This window comes from Mastomys coucha, unplaced genomic scaffold (genome assembly GCF_008632895.1).
Source record: "Mastomys coucha isolate ucsf_1 unplaced genomic scaffold, UCSF_Mcou_1 pScaffold16, whole genome shotgun sequence".
Lineage (NCBI taxonomy): Eukaryota > Metazoa > Chordata > Mammalia > Rodentia > Muridae > Mastomys > Mastomys coucha.
Genome location: NW_022196898.1, coordinates 86,648,224 through 86,673,999, shown reverse-complemented (window position 1 = coordinate 86,673,999; position 25,776 = coordinate 86,648,224). Strand labels below are relative to the sequence as shown.

General features: G+C 37.7%; 1 protein-coding gene across 3 annotated transcripts in view; it reads right to left on the bottom strand.

Moving 5' to 3' along the window:
- Positions 1-25,776, bottom strand: part of Stpg2 (sperm tail PG-rich repeat containing 2) — a 430,378-nt gene that overhangs the window by 300,337 nt on the left and 104,265 nt on the right. For all 3 annotated transcript variants that reach the window (XR_004119858.1, XM_031375660.1, XM_031375661.1), the window contains one exon: positions 23,841-23,933. Coding sequence is in view for 2 of the 3 variants with exons in the window: in XM_031375660.1 (XP_031231520.1) it covers positions 23,841-23,933 (93 nt within the window). In the remaining variant the exon portion in view is untranslated. The remainder of the gene's footprint in view (positions 1-23,840; positions 23,934-25,776) is intronic.

Here is a 25,776-nt window from a genome sequence, read left to right as displayed (position 1 = left end):
AAAGTGTACCCCAGTACACCTTGCTGTATGGTATTCCAAGGACAATATCACATAACCCACAACCAGGACACCTTTTATAGAAAGAGGAAGTTCTTCTGAGAATGTAAGAATGAAGAACTCACAGCACATTAGCAATGAGGATACATAACGCATCAAAAAGTCTTTTACTGAAACAACAATTCAGATTGGAATATCTGGTATTGAAAATACAGACTTGCTTTAACAGAAATTAGTAAAATTATTGATGGAAAAAGAGAGATTAAACTAACACTAAAGATATTCAAAATATAATAAGGACATACTTTCAAAGTCTTAAACCCAACAAACTAGAAATCATCAAAAAGAGAAAAGATGAACTCCTTGACAATATTACCTACCAAAGTTAAATCAAGATGAAATTAACAATTCAAATACACCAATAATTCCAGTGAAATGGAAAATGTCACCAAAAATCTGCCAATTACAAAACCTTGGGGCCTAATGAATTCAGTATAGAAGTCTATCCAGCTTTCAAATGAAAGCTAACCCAAACCTTCTTCAAGCTACAGTAGAAACTGACAGAACATACACAGAATCTTTGTATGAAACCACTACTGCACTAATATCAAATCCAAAGACCCCGACCAAATAGAGAATTATAGAGCAGTGTCATTTGTGAGCATACACACAATGCTTGTCAAATAACTGTACACTGAGTTCAAGAACATCTTAAAATGTTAACCACCTTCATCAAGTTGACATCTTCACAGAAATGCAAGGATGGTTCAACATACTCAAATCAATTAAACACATCAACCACATAAGAGACTAAAGTACAGAAATCACACTGACCCAAGGTCACAGAAAATATATAAAAGAACATCCAGTATCATTTCATGATCAAACTCCTAGAAAGATTAGAAACACAAGACATATATCTCAACACAACGAAGTACATTTACAACAAGCCCACAATAAACCTCATGGGAAAGAGAGAGTAACTCAAAAGTACTTCCCTAAAATCAGGAACAAGATGAGAATGTCCACATTCTCCATCTCTATACACATGCTATTTGATACCTTAGCTAGAGTAATAAGGCAACTGAAAGAAAGAAGTGGAATAAAAATAGGAAAGGGAGATGGCAAAGTATACTTATTTGCAGACAATATGATTTTACATACTAAAGACCCCACAAAGAAACTTCTATAGCTGAAAGACATGACAAAAGCTTCAGGATATAAAATTAATGCTTAAAATTCATCAGCCTTTCTGTACAAATAACTGACATACTGGGAAGTAAAAAATGGAAACAATGTCTTTCACCTGTCTATAATGGCCTCAAAGGAAAAATATATTTTGAAACAATTCTAACCAAGCAATCAAAAGACTTGTAAAATTTAAATAAAAAAAAAAAACTTTGACATAGAGAAAGAAATTGAAGAAGACACTGGAAGATGGAAAAACTTCCCATGCTCATGGATTTGTAAGATAAATGGTGTGAAAGTGGCGACCTTACCCAAAGCAATCTACAAATTCAATGTAATGCCCATGAAAATTACAAAACAATTCTTTACAAAAATAAAATAAAATCCTACTTCATGTGGAAACACATAAATCCCAGAATAACTAAAACAATTCTGAACACTAAAGAACCTTCCAGAGGCATCTACACCCCTTATTTCTAATGGTGTTATGGAACCATAGTAATAAAAACGGCATGATAGTGACATAAAAATAAATGTGTTGATCAGCGATAGTGGGTTGGAGACCCAAACATAAGTCCACACACCTATGGATACCTGATTTTTCACAAAGAAGCCAAACAGGCATAATGGGGAAAAGACAGCCTCTTCAACAGATGCTGCTGTTCAAACTGGATAACTGCATTCTAGAAGAATGCACATTTACCAATTCTTATCAGCCTGCACAAAATTCAACTCCAAATAGAATAAGAACTTCAACATAAAATCAAATACCCTGCATCTGACAGAAGACAAACTAAGGAATGTGCCTGAACTCATTGGGACAGGAAAGGACTTTCCCAACAGGACCATGATAACACAGAAAGTAAAGGAAACAACTAATAAATGGGGCCTCTTTAAGTTAAAAAGGTTCTATACAGCAAAGGACACCATAATTAATGGAAAGGGGCCACCTACAGGATGAAAAAAATCCATGCCAATTGTACATTTTATCAAGATTAGTAGCTAGAATGTACAAAGAACTCAAAAAAATAAAAATATAAAAAAATGAATAAACCAATTAAAATATGGGGTCTGGAACTAAACAGTTCCTAAAAGGTGAAACACAGATGACTGAGAAATACTTTGAAAACTCTTCAACATCCTAAACTCTCAGGGAAATGGAAATTGAAAGTACTTTGAGATTTCATCATATCCAATCAGAATGGTTCAAAATCCTACAAACGAATTACAATAGACATTGGTGAGGATGTGGGTAGAGGAACATTTTTTCATTGCTGGTGGGGTACAAATTGGCACAGCAAGTATAGAAATCAGTGTGGAGGTTCCTCAGAAAGCTGAAAATCAATCTACCACAAAATTCAGCTATACCACTCTTGGGCGGTATCGAAAGGACCCAGTGTCTCACTACTGAGATACTCGCTAAGCCATGCTTGTTGCTGCTCTAACCATTCTTGGGCGATATTCAAAGGACCCCGCCGTGTCTCACTACCGAGATACTTGCTAAGGACCCCGCGTCTCGCTACCGAGATAGTCGCAAAGGACCCCGTGTCTCACCACCGAGATATTCCCTAAGCCATGCTTGTTGCTGCTCTATTCATAATTACCAGAGATTGAAAACAGCTTAGATTTTCATCAACTGACGAATAGGTAATGAAGATAAACTACATTTATGTAATAGAATATTATTCAACTGCTCAAAAAAATGAAATTTACAGGTAAATGTATAGAGCTATAAAAAAAAAAAAATCGTCTTAACAGTGAAGTAACCCAGACCCAAAAAGGCAAACTGTGTTTTCTCTTTTTGTTTTTGGAGGGGGTAAAGGTGGAGAGTCAAACCAGGGTCTTATTAGGTAGCACCAGTTGCCCTAAAACTCACTATATAGACCAGGCTGGCCTTGAACTTACAGAGATCTGCCTGCCTCTACTTCCCAAGTGCAGAGATTAAAGGCACATACCAGCCGGGCGGTGGTAGTGCACGCCCTTGATCCCAGCACTTGGGAGGCAGAGGCAGGCAGATTTCTGAGTTTGAGGCCAGTTTGGTCTACAGAGTGAGGACAGCCAGGGCTGCACAGAGAAACCCTGTCTCCAAAAAAAAAAAAAAAAAAAAAAAAAAAAAAAAAAAAAAAAGGCACGTACCACTATGCCCAGCTGCATGTTGTCTTATATATGAATGTTAACTTTATGTTTTAGATATGTGTGACTCATTTAGAATATCCAGAGAAGTTTGTTAGCTAGTAAGATATCATAGGAGTGAGTATTGAATATTATAAAAGGTAAAGAAAAACTAGAACAGGAAGATTAAAGGGGCACAGGTGAGAGGCCCGATACAGGAGGGATTATGGGAAAGGATAAATAACAACTGGAGGCTTTTCAACAAGCCACAATAAACACTACTACTGTAGAAGCACATAAAGGAATTTTAATGAATTCAGCATTTAGTGGGGAAGACAATGCCCCAACTAGACATCATTACTACAAAGTGAAACCCTCAGCACCAGGACTTGGTTAGCCCATTTTCAGTCATTGGACAAAGGGGTCTTGTAGGCTCCCGAACACTAATAAGTATCGCCAAGGTTATTAACTCTCCACGTTAAAACCCTATTGATAAAGACAACATGCAATTAGGGAATAGAACATGGAAAAATAGCTGGTACTCAATTGGAAGTTTCACTCCTACTGGCTACTGTCCACAGTCCTAGAAGGTACCATAAACACTGCCAGAGCAAATAGTAATCACCAGTCTATGAAACCTGTAAATTCTAACAACCTCCCCTCAAGATATGCCCATTAATGTGATAGGGCCATAAATGTTAGGGAAATAGCCAATCTCGTTTGCTTGGGTTTAAGGGCCGTTCTGTGAGATGGAATGTATACATGATACTGTTACTGAGGACGGGAGCTTGAGACTATGGAAGTCCTGGACCCAGAAAGACACCTACTACCATTACTCTGCTAAATGAACACAGCGATAACAGGAATCCTGATGGCATAATCCTACACCCTTAAAACAGTGAGTCACTCAACCATTGCCAAAGAAGCTCTTCTTGCAGTAGATGGTAATTAATAAAAAGACCCACAACTAAGACAATGAACAGACAGTTAGAGATGATGGAACCCCTCAGCCCTGAATGGGATGTGTTTAGCACACCTGTCAACTCAAGGCTCAGTCAGGGGTCTATGTAGAAAATGGGACAGAAAGACCATAAGATATCTAGGTGGTGAGTGATTTTTAGGAAAGCAATATTTTTCAGACATAGCAGGACAGTTGAACATACACACTCACAGAGACTGGGACGGCATGCATGAGTCCTGTGCAAGCTCAAGACTGTTAGAAAATCTCAGCATGAAGCAGAAGTGGACATAAATTCCCACCCTTATCTAAGAGGCTATTTATAAACGATAGCGTCTAGGGGATGAAAATCACATGGGGGTTTTGTAGCTTTTGTCTTGTTCTTAATAGAAAGAAAAGAGTATGAAGTTGGAATAGTAGAAACTAGGGAGGATCTTGGAGGAATTGGGGAATAGGGAAGAAGATGAAAAAACAATGTATGAAATTTTCAAAGAATAAGGGGGAAAAGAATTAAAAATTGGGAAGACAAACAGATCTGACAGAGCACTAAAAACCTCCAAGCCTCCAAGTGGGTGGGCTCCCAATGGCAGAGAGAAATGCAGAGCATGACACCATCTGGCAGGAAGACATTTGCAAGAGTCCTTGCTGAGATGTCATCTTCTAATTGCCTCATCTGCATTTGAATCATGACAAAGAAAATGAAAAAGATAATCTCCGTGGGGTAAAAAAGTAAACTTGTAACTGAAGGCAGTTTACCAAGACTTTCAAAGCAAGTAGCATTAAGACAGCAAGCATTTTATATCCAACTGCAAAGATCATAGAGATGGTGGCAATTTGAATGAGAATCACACCCAAAGACTCATATATTTGCATTTTTGTCCCCAGTTGATAAAGTCCTTATAAAGGATTACACAGATTAGGAGGTGTGGCCTTATTGGAGGAAGTATGACCCTGAGGTTTCAAAAACCCATGCAAGGCCCAGTCTGTGCTTCTGTCTCTGTCTCTCTCTCCACTCCCCCCCCCATTTTTCTCCCCCCCTCCCCTCTCTCCCTCCCTCCCCCCTTTCTTTCCTCCCCCACAACCAATCCCAATTCCTGCTGCCCTCAAGTCAAGATGTAAAGCTCTCAGCTATTGCCCCTCCACCATGCCCGCTTGCCTCCCTTTCACCATGGATTCTAACATGATGATAATGGATTAACCCTCTGAAGCCATAAACAAGGCCCCAGTTAAGTATTCTCTTCTATAATTTGCTTTGTTCATGTTATCTTTGTTAGCTTGCAGGTGATTCCAGTAGGATCCTCCCAGTGATGCCCAAAGGCTTACTTACCATCATCTACTGCCATTACCTGCAGTCACCAGGTACAGGTTGCTCAAAAAGACTCCTTGTCACCCCAGGTCGCTCTTTTTCCTCTCTCTCCCTGTTCCCATCTGCTCTCAGCCAGGCTCTTTCTCTCCCTTTCTATCTTTCTGTCCTTCTCTGTCTGCCCCACCCCACCCTTGTCTCTGCCCTCATGGCTCTGCTCCCATCTATCTGCCTCTACTCCTTTTCCAGGCCCTCACTACCTGCCTTTCCCCCAAATAAACCTCCTGAATACCAAATTTGTTACATGGCATGATTTCTCAGGGGGATGCCTTTGTATGGACCCACCAGGTATTCCCCCGACCCATACTGCATTATATTTAATAATAATCTCTTTGCAGAAATAGAATACTCACTAAAACAACATTCAAAGATAGCATCAACAGGCATCTTCAATTGACTTCTGCCTTTTTTTTTAAGACAGTCTTTTACTGAACCTGGAGCTCAGTGATTCATCTAAACTAGTTGCCAAGCAAACCCTGAAGCTCTGTTCCTGTAGCAATGGTGTTAGCATTCTGTCCTGCATTTACCTTTAAATGTGGATACTAAAGATCAAATTCAGGTCTTCATAATAAACCCAGTGCCTACTAAGCCATCTCCTTTGCTACTGTAATTACACTAACCTTATGTAAACTGCTGTCGATGGTTTTTAAACCAGAGTTAAGAAGCACAGGACTATCACCCTGGATTTTGCTATTCCTGGGGAGCCAATGAACAAATACCTACTCAACCACAGAAAGGGAACCAACCTGGCTATCACCAAAGTGCAGCTATGAAAAGCCACTAAAAATCAAGTGGGTTCTACTGGGGTTACTTACAGGAGCAGATATAACTCAAAATGATTACCTCATCAAAGGTCACCCCAGCATGAGTGAAAGCTCACTTAAACAGAAAACATGGCATACACCACACCCCTGCAGAGAGCTTAATAGGTTAGAGAGTATCCTTTCCAGACAGATTAGTTGGTGTCTGCTTCTTCCAGGCAGTTCAGCTTGTCTAAAAGTGTCTTGCAACAGTTTTTCTACTTAATGTATGCTTGGGGAAGGGGGCGGAGGGCTTAGTAAATCTGGTCTTTTTCAGGTATTTCCTGAAGTCACTAAGTTGTTAGCTTCCTGAGTTCAATGAGATTCCCTGTGGGATAAAATGTTTTACCCCCCTTAAAATATCCACTGTTTCACCTCCCCTTTAACACCCTGTGTCCTAACTAGCTTCCTTCCTAGATGGAAGATTTTAATCTCAAAGGAAGTGCTATACAAACATCATTGAATAAAGAAATATGGTTGATATAATGACCCAATAGTACAGTTCTAAATAAAAATCTGAACCTTAATTATAAAGCTTGGGATGAGGTCATCATCAAATCTTTAAAAATAATAAATAGTAAATAAATAAATAAACTTCTAAAAGTAAAATAAACTTGCATTGTATTAATGTTTTAAAGAGATGAAGACACAATATGTATTTCATAATACTATTAAAATCAAGCTTCATTTCTGTAAGAAATTTTACGAGTTGAGCTTCAAGAAAAATCTAATTCATTCTCATGAACTCAGGAATGGAAAAAGAAGGATAATAGATTGTTGCCTTGGGGAGTAAGCAACTAGCTTCATCTTCTTCATCTCTATCAATCAGCATGGACGTTGATCCATTTTCTTAAATGCTAGCATCAGCTGTGTCTCAAGTTTTGAATTTTTTGAGTACAGGGAAATTGAAATAATGTGTATACACAGGGAGATGTAGATAGGACCTATGTCCAAAAAAAATTTAGTTTTATTTTTTATATAATTTGTACACATAGCTTGAAAGTAACTTTATACAAATTTTAACATACTTGCACTTTGACTGTAACCTGATGTATGAAATCAACAATAGAATTTTCCACTTGTGACAATGTACTGGCACTCAAAAGTGTTGTACTTTTGAAACATTTCAGATTTAGAGTGTCACAATAAGATGCTTAACTCAAAATTAGCTTAAAGTTTACTGTGTTCAAAAATGTCTTTTACCTAAATATATGACCGGAGTGTTATTGGATGATAAGTTTTAGCATATTTCTGGAATTATGCAAATGAAGAGGGTATATGATCTAAAATTTGGAGCCTCCACTTAGAATGCTTTATATTTACTGTAACAATGCAAGGGGAAGTGCCGCAAAGGCAGCTAGTCATTGACTACAGTTCAGGGAATAACAGAAATATAAATGGGTCTCGGCTAGAAAAGCCCTCCTCCTTGGAAGGGTAACATCAGAACTGGTCAGCATGGCGATACATATAACATGTAACTCCAGCACTGAGAAAAGTACAGTGGGAGAATGGACGGCAGAGAATTTGAGGCCAGCCTGGGATGCATAGCAAGAGAGTGTGAGGCTAGCTTGGGATGCATAACAAGTGCAAGGACAGTCAGGGCTACACAGAAAGATTTCTCTCAAAAGAATGAAGAAAATCAAATAAAAATAGAAGTGAACTTTCAACTAGGATTATATAATTTCAAGTTTGACAAATCCCCAAAGGTCATTAACACGTGAATGTTACAGAATAAGTAATATATACATGCATTTGAGCTGAGGACTTCCTCTTGGTACTAAATATAATGACTATCAGGCAGAGTCAATGGGCTTCAAATTTAAAACTTCATAATGCATACATAAAACTCAAAATATTTCATGCAATTTGATGCTAAATTTAAAATCTAAGTTGGAATATTTTAAATTTAATAAGCAAGTTTAAATGAGTAAGTTGAAAAAAAATTTAACACTTACAATAATAACATTTTTAGGTAACTTCCTGATTTTGAGTGTTTATTTTAATCTGAAATAACAAAATTAAAATTGCAAATCATGAGAATATTCAATTTTGAATCAAAGCTGTACCTTCAGGACAAGGTACTAAATATAAAATTTCCAAAATATGTAATAAGTATGAAATATAGACATGCATGCTAGATAATCAAGCCTTTGAAATGATTCATCTGAACTGGATGTGCATAGGAAAAATCTCCCCACAGATCTGTTTTCAAAGTAGCTTTTGCCAGAGACAAACCTGTCCTGAATCACATTCTCACCATATATTACTGAACGTCTATGGACATGAACACAATGAAGGCCAGCAGGAAACGCTGGCTTAGTGACCCAGTCTCAATTTCTCAGAAAACTGAGCTAACAAACAAACTGTGGAATACAAAATTCCAATAATTACTAAGGGAATCAAACCCTTGGAAATAACCCCCCAGCAAGGATAATCTGCGGGCTTTTACAAAGTCATGAATAGAACTCTCCAGAGAAAGAAGGGGGAAGACAGTCTCTTTTCCAAAGCCAATATAGCTTTGACTCCAAAACCTGTAAGATAAACTAAGATTAAAACATAAAGTAATTACCAAGGAAGGACATTCGCCTTCCCTGACCACGCTCCTGGGTCAAGACGCTGCTCTTTGACTCCCACAGTTCCTTGGTGTTACCATTCTACCTTAGACATCGCTGACCAGAAGCCTTTCACGGCAAGAGGAAGAAATTATAGCAATGGCTTTGTACCGACGTAATAAAAAGAACAGTCTCGCATTTTCTGGGACAGACCTACCCAGGTACTACAGCATAAATAAAAATATCTTCTTTATGAAGGAGTAAGGCTAAAGGAGCACATGGCCACAGACACATGGATCAAGCAACTAAAACCATATATGCAAGGGCCCCTCTAAGGTCAAGCCTATACCAGCAGCCCTCCACTTATATCCTGAAGATAAGATCCAGCCATGTCCCCAGTTCAAGTGTAGCTTGACAAAAACAAAAACAAACACACACACACACACACACACACACACACACACACACACACACACACACCTTTTTTTTCAAAATTCTCAATCTCTAAGAAATGTAGTGACTTATATGAAACCAGTACACACCTAAGCCAAAAAGACCAGAGAAATGATTAAGAAAATAAATAGAAGCTCCACCAAAAGGAAGAAACCATGAAGAGGGGAAGAATTATAGACCAGAAATTAAATGAAGCAGATTAGAGAAGCAGAGAGTAAAAGAAGGGGTGGCGCTGGTATTTGGCTTGAAGTCATCAGCTCTGGAAGACAAAATGTTTGGCCTAAATGAAACAGTATGAACAAAGAGTTTAAAAACAGGATCTCATCAGGGAATCAATATATGCTTCATAGGTGCCAGAGGGGGGGAAAAAAGCAAAGTATTAAAACAGAGCAAAAGGTTATAAAAGCAAATGTTTCCAAACTAAAGATAACTGTGAGTCTCTGGGGAGAAGAAAGCACGAAACTGATTAAGCAATAAAGAATCTTCCTGAGACATATGATAATCCAGTTCCCAAAAGTAAAAGGCAAAGAGAGAATTTCTGAGTCGTGTTTTAAAAGACCCTCATCTCATGAATGAAAATCTCTACAAGATTGCCCTAGGATTTTTCAGCAGAATCCTTGCAAACCTGAAGAAAATGGGGTGATGTATTAGAGGAACTAAACTCTTTTGTTGTTGTTGTTTTTTGAGACAGGGTTTCTCTGTGTAGCTCTGGCTGTCCTGGAACTCACTCTGTAGACCAGGCTGGCCTCGAACTCAGAAATCTGCCTACCTCTGCCTCCCAAGTGCTGGGATTAAAGGCGTGTGCCACCACCGCCCAGCTTGAACTAAACTCTTAAAACAGCCAATAGAGATGAATACTACAGCTCCCAAGCCTGACCTTCTAAGACTTCGGATGGATGAAGACATTCTCGGACACACAGAAGCTGGGCTAGTTCATTACTATTGGGTAACCATATGAGAAACGCTAAAGAGAGTTCACCAGATTGAAATCAAAGAACACTACAGGCAACACAAAAGCATCTGGAAACCACAGGGCCACTGTGAGGATAAGGAGAGAGCCAGGTTTGGAAACTGACACTGTGATGACAATCTGTAATGGATCACTCTAGCATAAATTTAAATGGCACCTGTATTAAAATAAGTGTAGCCATGATAGCTTGTTACTGGGTAGATAGTATACAAAAATGTAAATACTGCCATCTAAAACAAATAATAAGGGATGAGAAAAGACAGCTATGAGCTTAAAGAAGACCACTGTAAGATACCCTAAGCACATCTCACAGTTACTATAAGAATAAAACCTATGGTAGACACACAAAACATACAGAACTGAGCTAAAACATTACAAAAAAAATCATCAAATAGGCAAAAACACAATAAGGCAGTAAAAGACTTTTGAAAATGAAAAAGGAGATCTAAATACAATATTAAAAAGCAGTAATAGGTCTCTACTTGTCTATAATTTCTTTAAATGTCAACCGATTAAATTGTCTAATCAGAGGCAGGAGTCAATTACCAACTATAAGATGCTTTTTGGAAACTCACTGCATTCAGGTTTCATGGCACATGTCTATAATGAGGAGATCATGCCCAACAAAAAAAATGGAAAAGAAAAAAAGCCAGCAAGATGGCTCAGCAGGTTAAGGTCCTTACAACCAAGCCTGACAATCTTATTTGACTCCCAAGAGCCCAAGCAGTGGAAGAAGAGAACTAACTACTACATGGTGTGCTCTGATTTCCATAGGGATACCATGGCATGAATGAGCACTCATAATTGGGAATTGTAAATTCAAAAGCTTGAAGTTTAGTTTTTAAGTAACAAAATATTTAGTGTCTATGATTAATTTGCCCAGAAGTAAGAGGAAATGGTCATACAGAACCTTGTCTCCTCGTCTTGGGATAGCTGGGAATGCTTTTGTCTTATAAAGTCTACCAGAGTCCATGAGCAGAGGCAAGGGTTTTGCAATTGTGATGGAAGTAAGCCGGACTCTGAAGTGCTGTCTCTTTCCTTCAAACTTCAGAAGCCATAGATCCTGTATCTGCCCTGCTAGGCTCTGACCAACATGAGAAGGAGTTGGAGAGCATGCGCACAGGGCTCATGGAAAGCTTCCATCCTCCCCTTCACAAGGGAGAGCAGCTCTTCCCCAGAGCTGCAATTTCCTAGCATCCTTCCTTCCACTTTGTGCTTCTCTTGTTCTATTTGCACACAACCTTTTTGGTTTCTTTTCACCTATGGCATTTTATACATCTACCAACCTCATTTAACTATATGAATCAGTTAATTTATTCTCTGGGTCCTTAAGCTGATAGCATTTGTTTCTTCATCATTACAGGTGATTTTGAAAAGATAAATGAATTCCTAATGCTCAAATACACTGATATAAAGTTAATTTCTCATGAATAAGTTCATCTAGGATAAGGAAATTAGACTTTTTAAAGTCAACTTCTAAATGTCATGTTTCATCAATCAGTTATTTCTATAAAGAGATTTTAATGGTATTAATACCATCTTATACCAATAAAGCGGTTGCAGATATACTTATTCTGGCATCAATGACATTAAATGAGAAAGGACAAGGACTTAACTATTCATCTGGAAATCATTTTGAACATACTGTCCTTTTAACTCCCACATAGTCTACAAAATATGACTGGTTAGCATATGATGTGGGAACCAGACTGGGATAGATGCCATGAATACAGTATAACTTAAGTCTCAGATATTATGTGGAATAAATAGCTTGTTGGTGTTCATTTTGAATTAGTATAACACCTTCAAAATGAGGACAGTTTTCATTCTCAAAACACATAAAAGAGCAAAAAGTATTACCAGCCAAATAATAAAAGCATAATGATTTATTCATAAATTTATTACTGATATGTGAAAGTTATGTAGTCTAAATAAAAGTAATTAATTTACTTTTAAAAGTAATTTAAAACATGTGGTTATAACACCAGACTAGAGTTGGGTTATTCTATTCTGCTTGCTATATTAATTATTTATTGGTGTCCAACAAGAGGAAAGAATTTAGAACAAGTCTTGTCATCACAGCTTTCAGACTAGTCTTTGGTATTAGCCTAAGTCTGGATGAAAACTACATGGCTATTGGCTTATGAAAACCACACTGAGAACTAATGAAGTTAGAAAATTAAATAAAAGTATTATAGAGACTTTAAAATGGAAGTACAGGACATGGGCTCTGATTGGTTCCCTTTTCAATATGTTAGAAATAGAGTTCCTAACACCCCTTGCATATCCCAGCTGTCCTGCAGTGATGGATTCTCCACCACTTCTTAGAGTACAGTAAGATTACCAGCAAACCACTCAATCTGAAAAGCAAACTAAAAACAGATGTCAGAATCTAATAAATAAATATGTATGTATGTATACATAGCCATGTATACATATACATACACATATATATCGTATACATATACATCATATACATATACATTCATTCTAGTATAAGACAGAAGGTATAAGAAGGTGAGGGCAGTGAACACAGGCTTTAGAATAACTCCAATTATATAGAGTATCTCCACTGGAATCCACCTCTACTGTCTTTATAGTGTTCTCAGACTCTTATGATTTAGGTCACAGGCCAAGATAATTTTTATTTTGAGCTCCAAGACACTATTACCAGATGACCTGGTACCAGAGGTCTAAAGGGCTCAAAGCTTCCCAAGCTTAAGTAATTCTGTCCTATTCCTTTTGTTCCTCAATACCTAGAAAAGATAGCAGTCTCCTAATTGCTGTCTCCATGAAGTGTCAGTGTTCTTTGTCTTTTCAATTAACTATTGTTCATAATTGCTCATACTACATTATCCCAAAAATGTAGATTTTTGTCTTTTTAGTGCCACTGACTGCTACAGTGCTTGCTGCCAAAAGTGTAACACTATAGCATTTGTCAGTAGCAGGAAAGACAGTTATTATTTCAACACCTTCCAAACTGTTAGGCAGAAATCTGAAGCATTCATTTTTCATCATCTTGGCAATAGTACACCAGAGTCGCTGATGAGCTATCACTCTTCCCAATGCCTGTCTTCCCAGGGCTCACTCTCATTTTTGAAGCATAAAACAGGCTTTACTCTTGAATCCCACATTCTCTATTTTCTATACATCTCTGCTTTTCATTGTAGGAAAGACATTTCTCTATGGGTCCTGCAATTTCCTACTCTGCTTAGATTCCTAATCTGCCTTGATTCTCTGTCACAACAATGATAACACCAGAAATCTTATATACTCATGGAAACAAAATGACACTCTACTAGATGATAACTGGGTCAGGGGAGAAAATAAGGAAGAAATTAAAGACTTTATAGAATTCAATGAAAATTAAGGGGCAATATAACCAAATTTATGTGACACAATGAAAGCAGTGCTAAGAGCACTAAGTGCCTTCACAAAAAAATTAGAGAGAAAAAAAATTAGAGAGAAAAAAGGCAATCTATAGATTTAATGCAGTTCCCATCAAAATTACAACACAATTATTTACAGACCTTGAGAAAACAATTCTTATGGAAAAACAAAAAAACAAGATAACTAAAACAATCCTGGACAATAAAAGAATTTCTGGAAGTATCACCATCCCTAATATCAAGCTCTACTACAGAGCAGTTGTAATAAACACTACGTGTGTATTGGTATAAAAACAGACAGGTTGTTCAATGGAATCTCACTGAAGGTAAACCCACACACCTACAGATATTTGATTTTTGCCAAAAACAAAACAAAACAAAACCATACAATGAAAAAGGGAGAACTTCTTCAACAAATGGTGCTGGTCTAATTGGATGTCAGCATGTAGAAGAATACAAATAGATCCATGTTTATCACCCTTCACTAAACTCAAGCCCAAGAACATTAAAGACATAAATATAAAGACAGATACAGTAAATCTAATAGAACAGAAAATGGGGAATAGCCTTGAACTCATTGGTACTGGAGAGATTTCCTAAAGAACACCCATAACTCAAGCACTAAAGTCAACAGTAAATAAATGGGACCTTATGAAACTGAAACGTTTCTGTATATCAAAAGTCATTGTCAACAGGACAAAACTATAGCTTAGAGATTGGGGAAAGTTCTTAACCAATGTTACATCTAACCGAGAGCTAATCTTCAAAATATATAAAGACCTCGAGAAGTCACACACCAACAACCCAGATATCACAATAAAAAAATAGGGCACAATCCCCCAGCAATAAGGGAGTGTTCCTCTTTCTCCACAACCACTCCAGCATCTGCTGTCACCTGAGTTTCTTATCCTAGCCATTCTGACTGGTGTGAGGAGGAATCTCAGGGTGGTTTTGATTTGCATTTCCCTGATGACTAAGGATGTTGGACATTTCTTTAGGTGCTTCTCAGTCATTCAGTATTCATCAGTTGAGAATTCTTTCTTTAGCTCTGTACCCCATTTTTGATAGGGTTACTTAGTTCTCTGGAGTCTAACTTCTTGAGTTCTTTGTATATATTGGATATTAGCCCTCTATCAGATATAAGATTGGTAAAGATCTTTTGCCAATTTGTTGGTTGCTGTTTTGTCCTATTGACAGTGTCTTTTGCCTTACAGAAGCTTTGAAACTTTATGAGGTCCCATTTGTCAATTAGTTTGGCAGTTCCTCTGGAAATTGGACATAGTACTACCAGACAATCCAGCTATACCACTCTTGGGCATATACCCAAAAGATGCTCCAACATCTAATAAGGATACATATTCCACTATGTTCATAGCAACCTTATTTATAATAGCCAGAAACTGGAAACAACCCAGATGTCCCTCAGCAGAGGAATGGATACAGAAAATGTGGTATATCTACACAATGAAGAACTATTCAGCTATTAAAAACAATGAATTCATAAAATTCTTAGGGAAATGGATGGATCTGGAGAATATCATCTTGAGTGAGTAACCCAATCACAAAAGAATACACATGGTATGCACTCTCTGATAAGTGGATATTAGCCCAGAAGATCAGAATGCACAAAGTACAAACCATAAACCACAAGAAACTCAAGAAGTAGGAAGACCAAAATATGGATACTTCATTCCTTCTTAAAAGGGGGAACAAAATACCCATGGAAGGAGTGCAGAGACTAACTATGGAGCAGAGACTGAAGGAAGGACAATCCAGAGACTGCTCCACCTGGGGATCCTTCTCATATTCAGTCATCAAATGCAGATACTATTGTGGATGCCAGCAAGTGCTGGCTGACAGGAGCCTGATATACCTGACTCCTGAGAGGCTCTGAAGGTTCCCGACTAATACAGAAGTAGAGGCTCACAGACATCCATCGGACTGAGTACAGGGTCCCCAATGAACGAGCTAGAGAAAGGACCCAAGAAGTTGAAGGGTTTGCAGCCCCTTAGGACGAACAACAATATGAACTAGCTAGTACCCTCAGACCTCCCGGGGACTAAACCACCAACCAAAGAGTATACATGGTGGGACTAATAGCTCCAACAGTATATGTATAGTAAAGGATTGCCCTTGGCCCTGTGAAGGTTCTATGCCCCAGTGTAGGGGAATGGCAGGGCCAGCAAACAGAGGGTGGAGTGGTGAGTGGGGGGGAGGGGAGGGAACAGGGGTTTGTTTTTGTTTTGTTTTGTTTTTATTTTTTTTCCCTTTTTTGGGGGGGAACTGGGAAAGAAGATATCGTATGACATGTAAATCAAGAAAATATCTAATAATAAATAAGAAAATTTAAAAAAAATAGGGCACAGAGATAAACTGAGAATTCTCAATAGCGGGATCTCTAATGGCTGAGAAACACTTAAAGAAATGTTCAATGTCCTTAGTCATCATGGAAATAAATGCAAATCAAATGACCTTGAGATTCTACCTTACACACATCAGTAGTATGGCTAAGATAAAAATCCCTCAGGTGATACCACATGCTGGTGAGGATGTAGAAAAAGGGGAACACTCCTCCCATTACTGGTGGGAGTATAAACTTGTACAACAACTCTGGAAATCAATTTGGTGGTGTCTCAGAAAATTAGGAATGTTCTACGTCAAGACCCAACTATACCATTCCTGGGCATACACCCAAAAGATGCTCAACGATCTCACAAGGACAGTTTCTCAACTACATTCGTAGGAGGTTTATTTGTAATAGCCAGAAACTGGAAACAACCCAGATACATCTGAAGAATGGATAAAGAAAATGTGGTACATTTACACAATGGAGTACTACTCAGCTATTAAAAACAAGGACATCATGAATTTTGCAGGCAAATGGTCGGAACTAGAAAATATCATCCTGAGTGAGGTAACCCAGACTCAAAAGAACATGCTCAGTATCACTCACTTGTAAGTGGACATTAGCCATAGAATACAGGGTAACCACGCTATTAGCCATAGAATACATGGTAACCATGCTATTAGCCATAGAATACACGGTAACCACGCTATTAGCCATAGAATACACGGTAACCACGCTATTAGCCATAGAATACACGGTAACCACGCTATTGGCCATAGAATACACGGCAACCACGCTATTGGCCATAGAATACACGGTAACCACGCTATTAGCCATAGAATACACGGTGACCACGCTATTAGCCATAGAATACATGATAACCATGCTATTAGCCATAGAATACACGGTAACCATGCTATAATCCACAGGCCTAAAGAAGCCAAATGACAAGGAGGGCCCAAGGGAGGAGGCTAGAATCTTTCTCTGAAGGGGAAATAAATCAGTTATCAGAGGTAGGGGCTGATATTGGGATGTGAAGTGAGTAAATAAAATAAATTTAATAAAAATAAAGAAGAAAGCATAGGCATGGGTACTGACTTAGTTCTGAACCAAAAGCCTACCATTTACAATTTTTATAGTTAACTAGCTTTCACTATGAATAACAGGAAAAGAATCCACTTAATTCTTACCACAATATGATCTCTGAGGAAACAGATTTACAAAGTTGCCTAAACTCATGTGCCTACAAGGAAGGTACACCTGGATTAATAAAATTTTATTTTTAATCCATAATTTTGTTTTCAAAACTTTCTGACATATAAGTACATTTATTATAAGTATGCATATATGTGATTAATTCATTTTAGCATACGTTCCTATCATCCAAAGTGAGAAACATGTAAGTCGAAAGAGGCTAAACATGTATTGAAAGCATTAGTGGCTGGTTCTGTGAATGACTGTGTGTCTTAAGCTCAGTGGGCAGTAGCTTATATTGGAGGAAATCATCACTCATGAAGCCTTATAACCTCTTGCATCATTGTGTGTATCAAACAAAACACTATACAGGATGTATTCAACTCCACAATGGTTTTCTGTAAGTAGTAATTTGGCTGAAAATAAAACTCTAAGAATGTTTCAAGAAATATATTCATGCTTGCATAACTTCTTGGAAAGATAAATATACAAACTGTCATTGGTGTTTATACTCCTGAGCCTGAACAGATGGTATTCAGAATATCTAATACTCAAAGTGACACAAATTAATATACAAAAGAAAAGTGTTTTCACTATTTCCTTACATTGTTTTCATATTACAAGTGTTTATCAAGTGATTACACCAGCAAGACTCCACAATTTGTGTCTTAGTCAGGGTTATCATTGCTGTGATCAAACACCATGACAAGTCGCTGAATAATTAAGAAAATGCCCTACAGGCTGGCCTACAACCAACTCTTCCAGAAGCACCTTCTCAACCCAAGTTCCCTCTGACTATCCCTGGATCTAGCTGACATGGAAGTAGCCAGCACAAGTCACAGTGTCCACTTGCCACACAAATGCACTGTTGTTAAGCCGCAATCTTTCCTTTCTTGTATATCTCCAGGATTACATATTAACAAAGGCATCGTAGTATAAACAAATTAAAAAATACAAACTTGCCGGTTGGTGGTGGCGCACGCCTTTAATCCCAGCACTTGGGAGGCAGAGGCAGGTGGATTTCTGAGTTCGAGGCCAGCCTGGTCTACAGAGTGAGTTCCAGGACAGCCAGGGCTATACAGAGAAACCCTGTCTCAAAAAACCAAGAAAAAAAAATACAAACTTAAAAAGTGCCTCAGCCTTATAAATCAAACACCTTAAAAGTTTTCCCTTTAGACACACAGCCAAACAGCGGATGGAGCATGGAGGAAGGTTTGAGGGCCCTCAAGAAGATGGGAGCTCCACAGGACCACCAGCAGAGTCAGCTAGTCTGGACCATTAGGGTATCAGAGACTGAAGAACCAACATACACAGCTGGACCTAGGCCTTCCTGAACACATGTAGCAGATGTACAGTTCAGTCTTCATGAGGGTCCAACTCCAGTTGGAGCAGAGGCTATCCCAAAAGCTTCTGTCTGTGGAAGGAGATGCTCTTCTTGTTGGGCTGTCTTGTCTGGTCCCAGTGTGAGAGGGATGCATCTAGCCCTGCATTGACTTGATATGTCAGGGTGTGGGTATATCTATGGGGGCCTCCACCCTCTCAGAGGACAAGGGGAGGGAGAGGAGGAAGGATTGTTGGAGCGGGTGGTTAGGAGGGGCAGTGAGAGGTATGTAAAAGGAATAAATAAAACTAAAATGAAAAAAAAATTTTAAAGTCTCTTAAAATCCAAATTCTCTGTAAAACCACAAAATCTCTTATTTTAAAAACAGTTTAAAGTCTCTTAACTGTGGAATCCTGTAAAATCAAAAATATACTAAATATTTTCTTACCTCAAGACAAAAGAACCAGGACATAGGCACAATCTGAACAAAGCAAAATCAAATTTCAAGAGTATGATAATACCCAATGTCTGAGACTCACTCAAGGCCTTCTGGGCTCCTCCCTAAGGTCTGGGTCCCTTCTCCAGCTCTGCCCTCTGCAGCACACACAGACCAGGTCCTAAGCTTCAGATGGCTCTGGGTCCCTTCTCCAGCTCTGCCCTCTGCAGCACACACAGACCAGGTTCTAAGATTCAGATGGCTCTGGGTCCCTTATCCAGCTCTGCCCTCTGCAGCACACACAGACCATGTCCTAAGCTTCAGATGGGCACTTGCTGTTTCTGTTCTTGGTGGTAGTCACATGATACTGGCATCTGCAAAATGCTAGGATCTTCTGCTGCAACTAGGCTAAACTTTTAACAATAGCTCTCCTGAACTCTCTGCACGTTGCCAAGTCTCCGCACTACCCCTTCATCCTGGTCCTTCAACTGCTACTGAGTCAGTACCTGCATCAATGACCTCTCTTGGCCCCTTCGTGGACCACCTTGGTGATGCTTCCACTACTGAGTTTGGCTACCCTTCTCTTGGATAACTGTAGTGTGTGTCTAGGTGACATGATAGTAACCATCATAGTGGGTGAAGATGTTTGCTGCCAAGCCTGAAAATTGAAATTCAACTCCCAGAAACCTCATGTTGGAAGGAGAAAAGCCCGCTGCAAAGAGTCTCTGACCTTTACAGGTGTGCCATGACATACCCTGCTCATAGAAACATGTCCATAAAGAAAGAATATGGAATAAAATGGAAAGACTTTTAAGTATAGTAATTTTTTTTCATGAAGTAACTTTAATGAATTCCAAAGTTTTTCACTTTAAAAAACTATGAATTTTGTAAGTTTGATATCAGCTATTCCCAAATGGTGTACCTTTCTGAGCTATAAGTTGACCTAAGAAAGTATGTAGGACAATTCCAATGAACTCCTTGCTGAAGCCACACTCACCACCTACATTACACTCTCTCAACAACTAGAGTAAAGTTAACTCCAGCAGTATGGCTGGCGCTTGACTTCTGTCCATTGCCACTAAACAGCAAGTGAGAATCCTGTGTCCCTGTAACCCTGAGATGCCCAGACTCAGACAGTTCTTCTTGAACAGCATAGAAATCACACACGCTGTAATAATTTTGGTGAAAATTAATTTTAAGCCATAGGAGAATAACATCACAGCTGCCACTGTTGTTGAACTGTCTGTTTACATTTGGGCTCTCTCTCAAACTTTAAACTCTCCCTTAATTTCTCTCAGTTAAAAGGTGACCATAATTATGATAGCCAAATGAGTTATTTCAGATGACAATAATGTATAGCATAAATTAACTACTAAGTAAGTATTAGCTCCTGTTTATACTAATAAACTCAATTTCATTAATGTCATGAAAGACAGTTATTTCATGTTTTGAATAATTCATCTTATTTAATACATGAAATATGACACATTCCCAGGGAAGTTCTTCTATCATAGGAGGAAGACCAAAAGACTCAAGACAAGAAGTTGTCCTTTAAATCCTTGAGTGGGCAGGAAATGTAGAAATATGGGCAGTTTCCTCCTGAAACTGCATTAGAGTCTTAATGTATTAATGAATTTCCTTTGGGATTTTCCATCAAGGGTGTCTAAGAGTCCACTTTATCCCAAGGAGATTTCTAAGCCTATCAACTTAAACCTGAAGCTCACATCACTGGACAGGAGCCTGAGGTGAAGGCCCGCCTCGGCTCTGTCGTTCCCCATCCTCCTGAATTTAGCCTTTAGCCACTCACTCTGCTTTCATTTCACCCCTTGAAAGATTTCAGAAATATTGGTCTGTTCCGACTTTCTTCATAATTTTTGTTTTCAGAGGAGTCAGCTGAGACTCAGTGTATCGCAATGCTGATCTAAATGTAGATTCGACCTCTTGAGTACAATTTATACAGCTATTTTAAAATTTATTCACTTCATAAATAAAATTCAAATCACACATAGAGTCTAAGCTGAATATTAACATATGCCTCCATTCTCTTCCCCCTGGCTCCTTTCTAACAACTAGCTCCTTTTAATGGTAATTGAGTCTTTGAGGACTTGTTACTATGTGGGGTTTTGTTTGTTTATTCTCTTCATTAATAGTTACACGTAATGTCTAACAGTAGTTGGTCCACTTCCTACATCCATCAACTGCACTAAGAAATGGAAAATGTCTTTATATTCTGACTCTCAACCACTTGGTTTTATTATTTTCAGTACTAGAACTTAGGATCCTAATGTTTGAATTCTGGAGTTTTTTTTATTCTTTTTTTATTAGATATTTTCTTTATTTACATGTCATCTGATTTCTCCTTTCCCAGTTTCCCCTCAAAAAAAAAAAAAACCAACAAGAACAAACCCCAGTTGCCTCTCCCCTCCCCCTGCTTGCCACCCAACCCTCTCCCACTTATTGGCCCTAGCATTGGGTCCTCTAATGAGTAATAGGCCGGTTTATTTATTGTTCTGGATATAACCAAGTAATGTAACTAAACACAAAGAACAGTAAGTGGAATGCATCTTCAAGCCCCTGCCTCCAGAGAATAGCTCATGTGCCAGCTGAGGTATAGTCTTGAATTTTTTTTTCACTTTTCTTCATTTTTTTGCAGGGAGTGTCCACATCACCCTTCTTTGGTTTCCTTTGGCCTCTTTTGTTAATTCTTACTAGGTCAGCTCTATCCATGGGCATACAAAGGTCCTAAATATACTAGGCTCTAGCTAGAAAAGCATATTCTTCATTCACTTCATCGAAATTTTGAGTACAGGGAGAATTCTATATCCAAGATTATTTGCTCCCACACATGAGCCAATGCCTCTCTCTAGCCTCTCTGGGCTCTTAGCTTTACTAATGCTGTGGAGCATCCCTGTCCTCAGGTGCTGCCCATCTCCTAGTGAACAGCCTGGGTACATTCCATCCTGCAAGCTGTCAGTCTTTTTTTTAGTTTATGTTCATCTGGACATGACTAAGAATGTGCCAAGAGTACAGGCCCTGAAAGCCAAGCTCCAGGCATTTTGTGCAGTCCTCATATTAAAAACTCCTAACTCTGCTGGCCTTGGGTTGCATTTTCCTATCATCTCTTGTATTCTGCTTTTATAATATTGATAACTGCCTTTTATTTAAATTCAACTAATGTTTGTTTCATTTAAATAGCAAATATTTCAATGAGAATTTATAGAAAAGAAAGCAATGTATACATACAAACTATCCTTGAATTCAAAGTCTGGGCAATATTTTTACATTCGTCTTAAAATACTTAAAAACTTAAAATATCCTATCACCTGCTTTGTGTGTGTGTGGGAGGGGAAGAGAGAGAATTCTAATATTTTTATTTTAAAGTGAAATTTTCATATGAATTCCACTGTTTTTCATATGAATTCCACTGTTTCAGACATCTGAGAGGTTATTTCAAGTCTATTTTGAAAGTAGTAATTCGTATTTTTTCTTGTATGCATTATTCCATGCTATTATCCTTAATAGAATGGATTTCAGTGTTTTTGTTGACTAGAGTACTTTCTTTTACATTTACATCTTACTAATAAGTGTTTAACACCTAAAAGGACAATGCAAAGGGACTAGAGAGGAGACTGACTTCAGTTTCCCAGAACCCACAGGATGGAAAGAGGGAACCATTTCCCACTAATTGTTCTCTGATCTATGCACACAGGTGCACGCACACATACAGGCACACACGCGCACACAAGGAAAGAAGGAAGGAAGGAAGAAGGATGGAAGGGAGGGAGGAAGGAAGAAGGAAGGGAAGGAGGAAGGAAGGAAAAGGAAGGAAAGGAGGGAATGAAATGAAATGTAAAACATACATATAAGCTAAACTGATGCCTTATACACATACATTGTAACCATTGTCTTAAGTTTGAACTGCAAAAAAAAAAAAAAAAAATACTCTAAGCTACAGAAATTTATTTTTCCTGTTCTCCTGCTAGAAAGGACAAGATGAAGGCACAGACAGATTCCCCAGCTGGCATGTGCTTGTTTCTCCACCCCAGCAGCAGCTTCTCTTGCTGTGATATCCTAGAAGGGCCAAGGGGCTCTTGCCCTGCTGACATCATTATTTCCCAGCAAGTCTCATTCAGTGATGTCATTTTGGGTACTCAGATGTCAGCATATGAGTTCATACACACACAAACACTCAGACCATGGTAACATTATCAATTGATCTAACTTTTTAAAACGATTTTATTTTGAGAAGTTTTTTAAAAATTCAATTTGAACAAAACATTCAACTTCATTTCTAAGTTTTACTTGCTTGGCTTCTTCCATTTACCTAGTATGAGCTACCTATAAGATTGGCAATTGTTGGAAAAATTCAAATGAACACAGTTTTTAAAACTAGCTAATGGAACTGAAGAATCACTGGTGAGTCTTAGATTTCAAAAATTAATTAAAAGGAAATAAAAGGGGAAATTCATTATAAGAAAACTGTGTTGGATCTAAAGTACACTTTCTATTTCAAATTCAGCACATTAAGTTTAGCTTTCATGTATGTCCTGGTAATAATGTTCTCTGACTCTACAAGTTCCATGTAACATGGTCTCTTACAGTAATGTGTCCTTTTGCTAAATGTGAAAGAATTAAGCTAGTCAAAGACATTACTGCAGTTTACCGAGGTCCCTATCTGACACTGCAGTATAATTTGTACATTGCTTAGTCTGCTCCGTTTCTAAAGCTACAAGGAAGTTTGATTATAGGCGTCTCCTTACCATTTTTCGTACTGTTTGCATTCTTTCTGTTTTCGACAGGAAAGCAGCATATTGGTTCGTCAAGTTAGGTAATTCATCTTGCATTCTTCCAACCTGTAAATTCCAAAAAAGCACACTGAAACAAAGAGGTAAAGGGTATATACCTTATTCTATCAATGTAAATACCACTAGAACCAATAAATTTGCAATAAAGCTTGGCAATGTTGCTCCATCAGTAAAAGCAGACAAATATTCAAAACTAAAACTGTTTTACAGAGGATTTAGAAGTAAAAAACTTAAATCCAATGAGTCCTACAATGGAAACAGTTGATTCTAAAGTCTCTAGTTAAGTATAACATCTGAAAACATTAGTTAAATATATAAGGGAGGTCATTATGAGACTGTGTCTCCTATGAATGTGAGAAGCGATCTATACCCATCATGCTGTGCCAGCATTTGCGGCCTTGACATGATCTGAACTGTGGCAACAACAGGAGGCACTCTAGTGTGCACAGCGGAAAGCCAGGGGGCCTCATCGACACACTAAGAACTATACACAACTAAGGAACACTGAGAGCCAGAGAAATCGTAGTTCCCAGGAAAGAGTACACACATTGGTTATCCAATAACATCTGATCGGCCCTGAAAAGGCACATACAAGTAACATTAAACAGAACAGGCAGGTTGTACTTAGATATTTAGGAAAATATGTAGATTCACATATACATATGCATTTAAAAACAATTATTTGAAAAATGAAGCCATGAATTTGATAGAGAGCAAGTAATGGTGTATAAGAGAGTTTGGAAGGAGTAAGTAGAGGGTTAAAATAGGTAATTATGCTATAATTAAAATACATATATATATATGGAAGAATTTTAGCTGTATTCAAATGTCATATTTAGAATCAATTACATTTCAGTGTTATGAGTATATTGTAATCTCAATAATATGAAATTATAATTTACATATTCAATTATATAGCATTATTTGTTAACACTTAATTATTAGTACATAAAGCATATTAGCTAAAACTTTAACTTAATTTGTGCAATTCTGAACTGATATGTTTCCTAAGAAAAATGATCAATACTCTTTTAATGTGATATTCCCTCACATGCACTGAAGATGCAAATTAATAGACTAGAAGAGGCAGGTAATCTACAATTTTAATTTACAATTAATTATTCTCTGTGAAGTGCTATTTCTAATTTAATCTAACTTATTCAACTTACTCATTTAAACTGAATAAATAATTGCAACCTTCTATGTTTATACAAAAGGGATAAAGGCTTATATTCTCATCTTTATAGACATCACTGTTTTTACTTCAGAACTTCATATTTTTATTTAGTATTTCAGAATTTGACACATAGTGGGTAATAGCCTGATAAATGACCTTTACTCATTTTATGGTTAACATTAATTTACTAAAAAGCCAAATCCCTTACATATTCTTCCTATAAAACTGTCTGTTCCTTTAGCAAAAATGCTGTAGTTCTAGAAATAAACCCAGTTTGTGTCAAAATGACAAAAAGAAACCCTAACTAAGCAGTACAATGATAAAAATAATTTTTAAAAAACTGAAAAACTGGGAACAAAGGAAACATACTTCATGACAGTAGACTATAAGTGACAGACTTGAACCCAACATTACAGCAAACAAAGAAAATCTTAAAATATTTCCAGTTATATCCGAGAACATCAGATATGTCTATTTCCAACAAATATGTTACACTCAGTGAAACTGAAGCACCAAGAGTTTCCCAACTTAAAAAAAAATCTGAAGTCCAAACAAATGCACTACTAGATTCTTCCAGAGTCTTAGAGAAGAACTAACAATAGACTTTTTAAAGCATTCATTAAGTAAAAGAGAAATTAAAGATGTTTATATGATCAATAAATACATGTAAATGTTCTACAGTTTTCTATCATTCCAGTCAATATAGCAATTACA